This window comes from Hyperolius riggenbachi, chromosome 1 (assembly GCF_040937935.1).
Source record: "Hyperolius riggenbachi isolate aHypRig1 chromosome 1, aHypRig1.pri, whole genome shotgun sequence".
Taxonomy (NCBI): domain Eukaryota; kingdom Metazoa; phylum Chordata; class Amphibia; order Anura; family Hyperoliidae; genus Hyperolius; species Hyperolius riggenbachi.
Window position 1 is genome coordinate 639,879,396 of NC_090646.1, and position 12,520 is coordinate 639,891,915.

The 12,520-nt window shown below is 43.8% G+C and overlaps 1 protein-coding gene across 4 annotated transcripts in view; it reads right to left on the bottom strand.

The window, feature by feature from the left end:
* Positions 1–12,520, bottom strand: part of WDR7 (WD repeat domain 7) — a 516,060-nt gene that overhangs the window by 461,765 nt on the left and 41,775 nt on the right. For all 4 annotated transcript variants that reach the window (XM_068251301.1, XM_068251300.1, XM_068251299.1 and 1 more), the window contains exons 5-7: positions 9,958–10,132; positions 5,044–5,120; positions 4,458–4,577 (exon numbers count right to left, since the gene is read on the bottom strand). In XM_068251301.1, the coding sequence (XP_068107402.1) occupies positions 4,458–4,577; positions 5,044–5,120; positions 9,958–10,132 (372 nt within the window). The remainder of the gene's footprint in view (positions 1–4,457; positions 4,578–5,043; positions 5,121–9,957; positions 10,133–12,520) is intronic.

A 12,520-nucleotide genomic window follows, 5' to 3' on the forward strand; every position in this document is an offset into this window, starting at 1 on the left:
AGCTTCAAGAATACGATTTTTCTCTTACAAATACCAGATTTTATTATGCACATAGGACAACGTGTTTCTCGGATACAATCCGCTTCATCAGGTCAATTTCAAGTGCCTTTAAAAAAAAAAAAAGGGGGGGGGGGGGAAACATTTTGACAGGAACTCAGAAATCATCTATACCGTAGATATAGATTTCATTAAGTGGTATATATACACCAGGGGCGTAGCAATAGGGGGTACAGAGGTAGAGACCGCATCGGGGCCCTTGGGCCAGAGGGGCCCTGAAGGACCCTCCCTCAACTGCAGTATTAGCTCTCTATTGGTCCTGTGCTCATAATAATCACTTCTATGGATACTTTAAATAGTGCTAATCATTAACAAACTGTTCCCCATCTCCTTCTTGCACCTCTGACACTGTAGTTGCCATTGGCAGGTTTTGGTGCACTGTATCAATTGTTGTGTATAGAGTGCTTGGGGGGCCCCATTGTAAAACTTGCATCGGGGCCCACAGCTCCGTAGCTACGCCACTGATATACACTACCATGTTTTCATGTTTCACATTCTATTTTATTGATATGTTTGATTCTGATATACTGTGCTATGTCCTGGTTTCTGAGTTCCTGTCAAAATGTTCTCCCTTTTTTTTTTTTTTTTTTTATTAAAGGCACTTGAAATTGACCTGATGAAGCGGATTGTATCCGCGAAACGCGTTGTCTTATGTGCATAATAAAATCTGGTATTTGTAAGAGAAAAATCGTATTCTTGAAGCTAGACAGCAATAAGGTAAGACCTCTTACCTATTTTTAGTGTGTATACTGATATCTTGGGCGCCTTCTTTCCTCCCCCTAGTGTTTACAGTGACCTCCCTAAGAGGAAGTCGTTTAGTCTTCAAATCTCAATTTGAGTTAAAGACGGTATTTTTTTTGTTTTGGAGCTGCGACCACCTGACCGAACAGAGGCCGAGTGAGGACGGTACTTCCTCACATGCGCAAAACAGTGGTTGCTTGGATTGCAACCCACACTTGTGAGTATTTAGACACTTGCTTACACATTCCTCCAACGCTAACCAGACGGTACTACACGAGATTCGGCTCCCGTTGTCCCTGTGTCTTTTTTCTCGCTTCCAAAGAGTCTGACAAAGGCTTACAAGCTGAAAAGCTTATCGCTTTTCTTTTTAAAAGTTAGCCAATAATTTAGATCTTGCATTTACAGACAGTAAGTTTTGAATCAGGGTTATTATCCCGATTCAAAAATTCCTGTCTGTAAAATACAAGCTCTAGTCTGCAGCAATGCTTAGCTACTGAGATAAGGAATTACACACACAGTGTTTCTCTTCCTCCTGTCTCTTCCCCCTCCCCTTGTTTGTAGAGTTGTGAGACACAGCCTGGGGGCTGGAAAGATTTGTCTGTGATCTGTCCACACAGGAGCAGCTTAACCTATTTTGGTTCCTGGACGTAGAAACTACGTCCAGGAACCATGCGCGCTCCCGCGGCCGATCGCGCGCGTGCACGCACGCTCCCGGCCCGCGGTTCGTTAGCCAGGCAATCAGTGAATCGGGCTATGGTGCCCGATCACTGATTCCTCTCCCCCGCTGAAAAAGCGACAGCTTCTCTCGGAAGCTGCGCCTTTTCTGGCTGTTACCTCCCCCATATGTCGCTCTAAGCGTGTGTTACGCTTAGAGTGACGTCATGTAAACAAACTCATGGCCGCCATCTTGTGGCCAAAAAGTTATACTACAACTAAAAGTAAAAAAAAATAAAAATCAACACACATTTACATTATAAATCTATTGTTTACCTCCCACCCTCCCAAAACTACCCAAATAAAATGTTTAACCACTTTCGGATTTCCCAGACGCATAACTACGCCCCTATTGACTTAATGAGCGGATCAGGGGCGTTGATAAACGCCCCTGCCGCTATTGTGCTGTGCGTGCACGCGCGCGCTCCCGCGCTCCCGCCCGCGGGTGCGCGCCCCCGTGCGTGCACATGCGCGTGCACCAGCTTCATTTATCTCTGGGTGGGATTGATGAATGGGAGTAATTACTCCCATCACCAATCAGATGCCTGTAACCATGAATGAGCACTGCTATAAGCCAATAGCAGTGCTCATTAATTTGTGAGGTTTACAAACAATGTTGCCAGCACTTAAGAAGATACAGTTACCTTGTAATCACTCCTGAGAGGATTACAAGGTAACTGGATCTTCTTTTCTTGTATTCTGACTGCCACCTAGAGGATTTTATAAATATACCAGGACTTATAAATAAATATACCAGGACTATATACCCCTGATCAACCCTGATTAACCCTGATCAACCCTGATCTAATCCTAGCCTCCCTTGCTTTTTTTTTATGGTTGGAAATATAGAAATAGTGTATCTTTTCATTTTTTTCTCTTTTTTCTTTTTAAAATGCATAGAGAATAACATTATTACTAAAATAAAATATCACCCTTGAAAAGCCTAATTTGTGGCGAAAAAAACAACCTATAGATCATTCACATGTGATGAGTAGCAATAAAGTTATCAGTGAATGAATGGGAGGAGCGCTGAAATGTAAAAGTTGTTTTGGTTTTAAGGGAAGAAAACCTGTGATCCTGAAGTGGTTAATATATATATAAAAAACAACAACATTACAATAAAAAAAAATGTAAATATTTACCTAAGGGTCTAAACTTTTTAAATAGCAATGTAAAGATGTAATATTTCTATATTTTTTTATTTTAAACTTGTAAATAATGATGGATGCAAAACGGAAAAAATGCACTTTTATTTCCAAATAAAATATTGTCGCCATACATTGTGATAGGGACATAATTTTAACGGTGTAATAACCGGGACATATAGGCAAATACAATACGTGAGTTTTAATTATGGAGGCATGTATTATTTTAAAACTATAATGGCTGAAAACTGAGAAATAATGCATTTTTTCCGTTTTTTTCTTATTCTTCCTGTTAAAATGCATTTACAGTAAAGTGGCTCTTAGCAAAATGTACCCCCCAAAGAAAGCCTAATTGGTGGCGGAAAAAACAAGATATAGATCAGTTCATTGTGATAAGTAGTGATAAAGTTATAGGCTAATGAATGGGAGGTGAACATTTCTCAAGTGAAATCGACGGAACGCGAATGGGTTAAAGCATGCCAGTAAACTAACCAAGTACATCTGTAGGTAACTTTACTTCGATAATAGCACCATCATTTGGACAATCTGTTCTGTTCAAAAGCACTGAATTCTGTTTGTGATATTTACATTTGGTTCCCATTATTGATCATATGTATATCAGCGCAACCACAAAAACCTAAATTGAATTAAAACATGGTATATAAACAAAGCAGCCAAAGTCCAACACTTCAGTAAAGCATCTGAATCTTGAATAGAATAAAACACTTCAGCGCTGTGTCATATACGTCCACCACCGGAAACACCAGGAAAAACAAATGCGCTTACCGGACAATTCAGACCTTAATTACAGGGTCTGAAATAAAGCCTTATGAGGTCAGCAGCAGGTGTCTTCACAACTGGCCTCCTCTCCAGGTATAACAGTATCAAATATGGTATTTCACCGTTTTTGGGCATGTAGAAATAACAAAAAACAATCCACATCTAAGCGTATCTATTGCGACTTTAATGAAGATCCATAAAAACAACATATAAAACTTTTAAAAGATCACTTACATCTGGGCCCTTATTACAGGGACCCACGATGAACAGCAGCAATGAAAATCATAGGACGCCGTCCAGCCACACGTCCGCCTCACCCGACCGGTTTCACTACCAAAGTTTCATCAGGGGCCCTGATGAAACTTTGGTAGTGAAACCGGTCGGGTGAGGCGGACGTGTGGCTGGACGGCGTCCTATGATTTTCATTGCTGCTGTTCATCGTGGGTCCCTGTAATAAGGGCCCAGATGTAAGTGATCTTTTAAAAGTTTTATATGTTGTTTTTATGGATCTTCATTAAAGTCGCAATAGATACGCTTAGATGTGGATTGTTTTTTGTTATTTCTACATGCCCAAAAACGGTGAAATACCATATTTGATACTGTTATACCTGGAGAGGAGGCCAGTTGTGAAGACACCTGCTGCTGACCTCATAAGGCTTTATTTCAGACCCTGTAATTAAGGTCTGAATTGTCCGGTAAGCGCATTTGTTTTTCCTGGTGTTTCCGGTGGTGGACGTATATGACACAGCGCTGAAGTGTTTTATTCTATTCATGGTTCCCATTATTGCTAAACTAGTTGGCCTTAATTTTATCACCAGAGTGAGGCAAAAAATATCTAAAGCTCGCCATACAAACATCAGTGTTTTGATCACCCAAATGTGCCCCACCAGCCAGCCATAGTGCCCCCTGTACAATCCCATGTCTATCTCATCATGTCACGTCACTTCGGGTATCCTTTAAGAAAAAGAATCACACCCACTTTGCTTGTTCACTTACTTGTCCAGTTCAGATGACACTTACCCTCCAGTATTTAGCACACACCACCAGAAGAGACCTCTGGGTGAATGCACAGATGGAGATACTTTGGCAGTTCTGGCAATAGATAGGCTTAGACTCCTCCTCAAACACTGGCTCCGTGTCCTGCAGAAATAAGGCAGAAATGGATTGATTGAGTGAAAATAATGTAATGCATAATATTGCTTAATTTTACAATATTCATTTGTAAATTATTTAGTCAGTGTTTGCCCATTGTAAAATCTTTCCTCATCCTGATTTATATTCTAAAACTTATCATAGGTGGCGAAATCTTTACTCCTGGCAGGAGCAATACTGTGGAATGTTCCTTTACTCAGATGCCAGTAGAAATAATACCCGATATCCCAGAATGCTCTGGGAGGAGAATTCTCCACAGCTAAAAAGCCTAGGCAGTGACATCATTGGATAGACAGAAACACAGACATAAGAAGTGTTTTTGATGCTGAAACCAGGATAATTAGTATAAAAGTTGGGAAACCTGAATAATTCACTGCATTCTACTAAATGTCACTACAGGGCCTCTGTAAGTTACAAACACATGTTAAATTAAACCCAGCAGCCTTCCAGTTACCTGCATGTGGTGGACCTCAGCAGTGATGATCCACACTTTTAGAATTCCTGTTACTGAAACAGCCACAACTGTGTCTTCTGCAGAAAAAAAAATAAGCAACAGCAAACATCCTGGTTAGAAGGAATTATCAGCGGCGATGATCAGACAAGTCCCCCAACCTTCCCAGCATGTACAATATAGAGGAATCACAGCTCAATCTCCGAAAGGTGCTTAAAGGAGTCATCAGGGGAAAAATGCTAAAATAAGTGGAGGCCTGGAGGTCGCTCTGACGTCATCGCTGGGGACCGGGACGGACCTGCGGCGAACGGCTGCGGGCAGAGCTGCGGCGAGGGACATGCTGGGAGCTTGGAGCTGGAGGAAGCCCCCCGTAAGTACCACTTATTTTAGCATTTTTTCCCTGATGACTCCTTTAAAGACTAACTGTCGGGCATAAAATCAAAAATCAATTCTTTATTTTATCTGGTAAACAAGTAATAAGGATGCTAACCAGGCAATCCAAAAGTTAAAATCACTATTACTTTTCTTGTTGATAAATGATCATTCCCCAGCTTACCTGATTCTTATTTGGTACACACAAAATTTGTTACACAAAAAGGAAGTTGCAGGGCATGCTGGGTTGTCCTTTTTTGCTGCTCTGTGTCCCCTCAGACTTAACTAATGCAGCCTGATTGGTTGAAGCCTCTTTCCCTCCTGTTTTCCCCTCGCACACCTCTGTTCCTCTCTGATTGGCCAGTATTTCTCATGCTGAGACAATGCACTTTCTATAGTGGAGGGCGGGCAATGCCTACACAATCAGGCAGGGAGGAAATTACATCAGGATAAGCTTCAAAATAGCCACACTTAAAATGTGAAATGCTAAGAAGGATTTTCTCTTTTTTACTGTAGAAAAATCATTAAACTCAAAATGTGGAAAGTGCAATACATATGTTATGCAAGTAGGGCAAGTATTTATCTATTTGTATATGTGTTGTTTTTTCTAAGATAGTTTGGCTGACAGCTCCTCTTTAAAGGACAACTGAAGCGAGAGGTATATGGGAGGCTGCCATATTTATTTCATTTTAAGTAATACCAGTTGCCTGGGATCCCTCTGCCTCTAAGGCTTTTAGCCATAGACCCAGAACAAGCATGCAGCAGATCAGGCGTTTCTGACATTATTGTCAGATCTGACAAGATTAGCTGCATGCTTGTTTCTGATGTTATTTAGACACTACTGCGGCCAAATAGCTCAGCAGGGCTGCCAGGCAACTGGTATTGTTTAAAAGGAAATAAACACGGCAGCCTCCATATTCTTCTCACTTCAGTTGTCCTTTAAAAGCAAATAAATATGGCAGCCTTCATATACCTCTCACTTCAGTTGTCCTTTAATGGGCAAGAGTCACATGGTCTGGAACAAGAAAAAAGGAAAAAAAATAAATACTGTAGATGAGCCTTAAAGTGGTCTGAAACTCCGACATAAAACATTCAATAAAAATGTGTTATCCTACTTTTTATTACTCATGCAGTTATCATATTTGCTTTTGTGCGCAAGCAATATTGTCTGTTTACAAATTACAAGTTTCCAAAGTGTAGTTTTTCTTACCCTGAAAGCTGCCATTCCATTTTATTATTTTTCTATTATAACTTATATACTAAAATCTTCTTATGAGCTATTCTGAACTCTGTGTGTGCCTGAAGCAGAGACAGTCTCTCATAGAGTGTTTGTTTACATTCCACTGTTGATACATTTGTGTTTAACCACTTCAGTACCAGCACCCGCTGCCCCCAGAGGGTGCTGGTACAGTAAACAGCCGCTTCCCGACGAATCGCCGCTAAAATCCGCCGCGCCCGCCGCAGGCTCCTCTCTTTGCCGTCTCTATGACGGGAGAGCTCTGTGCGCCGGTCAGGAGCCGCTTACATTGGCTCCTGACCCTGTCACTCCATGTAAGCCAATGGGAACGGCTTACAGGAATGACAGGGCCAGGAGCCAATGAAAACGGCTCCTGCCCGGCTCACAGTGCTCTGCCGTCATAGAGGCGGCAGGCCAGCACATTGCGGCGGGGACAGAGCGGTGGGAACGGGCGGGGGCGCGCGGTGAATGGGACATAGAGCTTACGTCCGGTCAGAACCACAGCGCCACCCGCCCACCGTAGATTTAAACTGCGTCAGTCCGCAGGTAGTTAACAAGTAGAAAACTGTTCTCTCCAGTTTGGATGCCTATTTGAAGCTGAATAGCAGGAGAAAGTGCTTCGTTTAACCCTTTCAGTGATGTTCTGCTAGAACCTTTTTTCTGGGATAGTAGCTTTCAAGCTGTGAGGAATCTTTTAGAGCAAAGTAGAAATGTTGACTTTCAGACCACTTTAAAGAGAACCCGAGACAGGTCTTCTAAAACGTTACAGGACACAGAGGCATGTTCTGTGCACAATGACTCGACTATCTGCTGTCGCCAGCAATCCACAACTCCCCCCCCCCCCCCCCCCAGCTATGCTGCCCCCCCCCCCCTCCCCTTGAACATAGCGCGAGGCTGGCGACAATCTGCAGGTAAACGGAAGTTTATCAGCGTCTCCCCCATTACTTGGCTCCCCCCGCTGCTCCTTGCCTCTGATAGCTTCCTCCAATCGAAAGCTGAGTCACGAGTACATCCTGGGTCGTGGCTTAGCTTCCGATTGGAGGAAGCTAGCGGATGGGTAGAGCGGCAGGGGGAGCCAAGTAATGGAGGAGACACTGATTGACAAGCTGCAGGTAAACAGAAGGCTAGCGACAAGCAGATTGTCTCTAGCCTAACGCTGTGTTCAGGGGGGCAGCTGAGCCAGGGGGGGGGGGGGGGGGACACGCGGCAGCAGAAGGACACAGAGAGCCACAGAGAGACATGTCATTGTGCACAGAACATGCCTCTGTGTCCTATAAAAAATCCACCTCGGGTTCTCTCTTTAAAGCAAACCTCAGGGCTCTTGTACACTACATGTGAATCCATCGTAATTCTGGGAATTGCAAATGGGAATAGAAAATTATAATTTGCAGTGTTAAAAAAAGCTTGAACCACACTAGGTAACAAAAACACATTTTGGGATGAAAAACAACATAATCAGATTACTGACAATGGAAACTGTATGCCTACATTTTCAGCAGAGTAACCAAGCAGCTCAGGGTGACCCAAAACCACTAGGAAAGTATTGGGGACTAAAAGAGACCGAAAAGCCCTGCTGCTAAACAGCATTGCTCGGTGTAATTTGCCTTCTTAAAACAGAAGAAAACTTGTAATAATTCAGCTAGAAGTGAACATTTGAGGGTACCCACAATGCACCACTACTGAATATGCAAATGATCTCTTTATCTTTAGCCAGGCTAGCACCCAGTAGACCAAGAGATTGAGGTAGATATAATAAAGTGAAGTGAAAAGGAAAGTAAGGTGAGCAAACCTGAGAGGTCAAAAGGGAGGAGCTGTCATTGATGACACTATGGGAGGGGCTTTGGCCATGCTCCAATGCCGAACCATAAAGGGAAGTAAGACTAGATTGACACATTAAATAAAAATTATACATAGATACAGTATTTTTCCAGAAAGGAGGCCAGCGGGCAAAAGGACGGATTCAATGCTATGAAGAGGACCCAATCACACAAATCTGTTTGAAACGAATCAGTTGTCTCCGGCCCAAAAAATGAGTCACAAAGTCCCAACTTGCATGATTTTTATGGACGTGCCATACTAGCATTGCTTCAAATGGGTGTGCTGTCCAGACAGGTAAAAAGGGCACCGCCATAGACTGATAGCGGCTATAGTGGCGTTCAGAGTGGAATTTGGGAGCCAAAAAAGAGAATGGAAAAAAAAAAGAAAAAAAAGAAACAGCGCTGTTCAGCCACCAGCAATAGCTGGTGGCCTGGAGAGGGAATAGTAATGTATGCTGCCAGGAAATTTGCAATAGCGGTGTGAGCTGCTTTTCAGCGTCCCCATGTGCCCAAATTTCCAGGCGCCCTTTTTACATGTATGCGTTCCGTGCATAAAGGCCGTGTATGCGCCGTCAGGGCCCATGGCACTGCACAACTTTGTGTAAACCTAGGTTAAAGGTGCCCATTAATGGCTCAATCGCAAGAACTATTGAACATGACATCTTTGTATAGATCCGTTCCAAGGAGCGTTATTGTAAAAAATACAGGAAATACTGAGAATCTCCCATGAGGAGATGGACTAGTCCAAAAATGTATCAGCTTTTACTACCTGCTGTAAGTGACAGCAACATAGGGAAGCAGACCTCTGGGAGAAACGTATATCTTGTATGTGCTGTATTTTTCTGCATAAGATGCACTTTTTCTCCCCAAAAAATGGGACGTTAAAGTCCCTGTATTTTATATGCCAAATACAGGGAGTCCCCAACTTACAACCGGCCGCCGATACGAACCACTTCCCCACCATGATGTCAGGACTCCCTGCATTGCCCCCCCCCCCTCCCCCATGTGTCTCCCGCGATCAGCAGAAGCCGACACTAGGGAAGCCTTGCAGGAGAGGAAAGGTCTGTGTTCACCGCTGGAGCAAAGAGGTGAGCCAAGCTGGCGCTTGTTCTACTTATATATATGGGGGCAGGAGACACACGGGGGGAGCAGAGGACAAACGGAGGACAAAAGAGGGACACACTGGGGACAGGAGAAACCACAACAGGGACAGAAGGAGACACAGTAAGACACAATAATTGAGGGAGAACCTCTACAAGACGCCCCTGGAAAATGGACACACCAGGTTTAGCATTTTTTTGGTCGCTGTTTTTTGCCCTCTAAACCTGGGTGCGTCTTATACACTGAAAAATACGGTATGTATTTTACATTTCGTAATACTGGTCCATTAAACAATCAGATGTATATATTTTCTCTCTTGCCGGAAGCCTAGAAGCGGAGGCCAGGGTAAGTGAAACGCACAGCACACCCGAAAAGCCCGGATTGGATTACCTTGTGTTCTGTGAGAGCGGATGATACTCATCGAGCTTATCCAATCTGGAGAGATCTTGGATACCAGCGTATAGAGGACATCCAGGCTGCTGGCATCTACAACCAGGACCTCTGGGTAATGGCCATGGCACAGCAGCCTCCCCTCTCGCTGAGTCCCAGCCGAGAACTGGTAAAACTAAAAGGAGGAAGAAGAGAGAGAGACGTTACATCACAGAATAATGACTGACACCAGCTTACTCACACCAAGCAAACAACTATGGTTATCTGTAAGAGTCACAGAGTCTGAGGAGTTACCTGAAAGCAAATCGTGGTGCTCCAACTGATCAACACCCAGGACCTGTGTACCACAAATCTGTACCCTCACATAGAGGACACGCGAGTTAGGCACAAAGAGCACTGGAAATTTGGGCACACCAGGCGTCACCATAGGCCGCAATGTGAGTTACAGCTACAGTGGTGCAGTCAGTAATTGGGGTGCTGTCAAAAGATAAACAGAGTAATTTGTCCGACCAGCAATAGCTCGCAGCTAAATTGCACATTACCCCAGAGTCTATGGTGGCCTGGAGGGGGAAATAGTAATCAAGCCCGCTGGGAGTTTTGCAGGAGCAGAAGTTTTTCGTCTTTACCCTGCGCTCAAATTTCCAGGAGCCTTAAAGCGGTATCGTCACCATAAAAATCAAATTTCAACAGCAACTGGTCTGAGTGTATTACGTGATAAAGATGCTAAACCTGCATTCAAAACTTGCAAAAAACTTTTTCTGCTGTTATGGTTTGGAGTTATCACATACTTTAGGAGCACTGGCCCTAGTGCCAAACAGTGCCAAAAAGTTGAATGCTGGGAGTTCTTTTTATCTATAATATATTCCTCCTCTTCCATTTATTTACTGCGTAGCTGATCACTTGTGTTTATAAGCAAGGCTGAGGTGATTCAGTGATTGGATGTGTAAATAAAAAAAAAAAGACTCTGGGAGGAGGGCAGCTAATGAATACACAATGAGCAAGAGAAGGGAGGGGGGAAAACAAGAGTCAGGGAGGATATGATGTTAGCATTAGCTTGGCAAGATGGCCACTGCCAAAATAGGATTTTCTGCTTTTACTTTGTAAAATGCACAGGAATCATTACATGGATAGCACAATACATCTGTTATGTAAGTAGAAGTAGTATTTATCTACTTATATATGGGTTTTTATTTCTAGGTTAGCATGGGTGTCGCCTGTTCTTTAATGATATGTACACGTGGCCCACTGGCTGTAACCAGGCGGTGCGGGGGCGGACAGGATATTTTGTCCACCACTTTGCTTATGTACACGATATTCATTTATCAACCTGATCCACAGCAGACTCCGTCTAGGTGATCAAGTTCGCTAATGACACCGACCATTGTGGAATTGTCACCAAGGATAACATCCAGGAGTACTGCCAGCAGGTGGAGGGAATCTGCCACTGGTGTTAGGAGAAGAGGCTTGTGCTCAACACTCCCAAAACTGTGGAACTGATCGTGGACTTCAGGAAGACTGCCCCCACCCCTCCTCCAATCTACAATGATGGCACTGAGGTGGCCAGAGTTTCCTCTGCCCGTCTCCTAGGCACCACCATCTCCAGCGACCTTAGATGGAATCCCAACATCACTGTCACCCAGCGGAAAGTCCAGTAGAGGCTTTTTTTTCCTGTGCCAACTAAGGAAGTTTGGCATGGCCCGTGAAATCCTGACAAGTTTTTACTCCGCCACCATTGAATCGATAATCTGCACATCCATTTTGGTCTGGTATGCTGGTGCCAGTGACAGGAAAAAACTACAGAGGGCAATCAAGTCAGCAGAGAGGATCATTGGGAGTCCCCTCCCCTCACTTGCTAACCTATACAACAGACTGCACACTAGAGCGCTGCGGATTGCCAATGACTCCTCTCATCCAGACCATCGATTTTTTAGCCTGCTCCCGCTAGGCCGGAGGCTCCAGGCCATGCCAACCAAGACTGCCAGACACAAAAACTCTTTTTTCCCCCTCAGCTGTCAGCCTCTTGAACTCTCTACATATACTCCCCACCCCACCCTAAGCCAAGCTCTGGGCTGTTTCTCTCGGATAGCCCGCCAACCTGCCACAGAATCATAACTGCGCGCATGTCTTATGTCATATTTCCAAATGCTTGTCTGTGCTCTGTGGATTGTCATTCTTCCCTGTCTGATGAGAATGTGTACTGATCTGTTTATGATGTACCTGTCTTCTACTTGAGCTATGTAATTGTGCCAAACCCAATTCCGGGCATGACCCAGCCATGCTTGGCGAAATAAAGTATTCTGTATTCTGATTATTACTGGACTTTTCCTGACTAAGTTCTGAAATTAGTTGGGTTTTAAAACACCCCTGAAGTGAGAGGGATATGGAGGCTGACATACCGTATTTATTACCTTTTAAAAAAACACTATCGCGATAAAAGTAGGCAGTTAAAATATGACAGAACCGACCGGTTTTGGACTAGTCCATCTCATCATGGGGGATTCTCAGGGTTTTGTTCGTCTTCAACAGCATTTCCTAAACAGCAGTTTAATTGCTAAAATAGTAA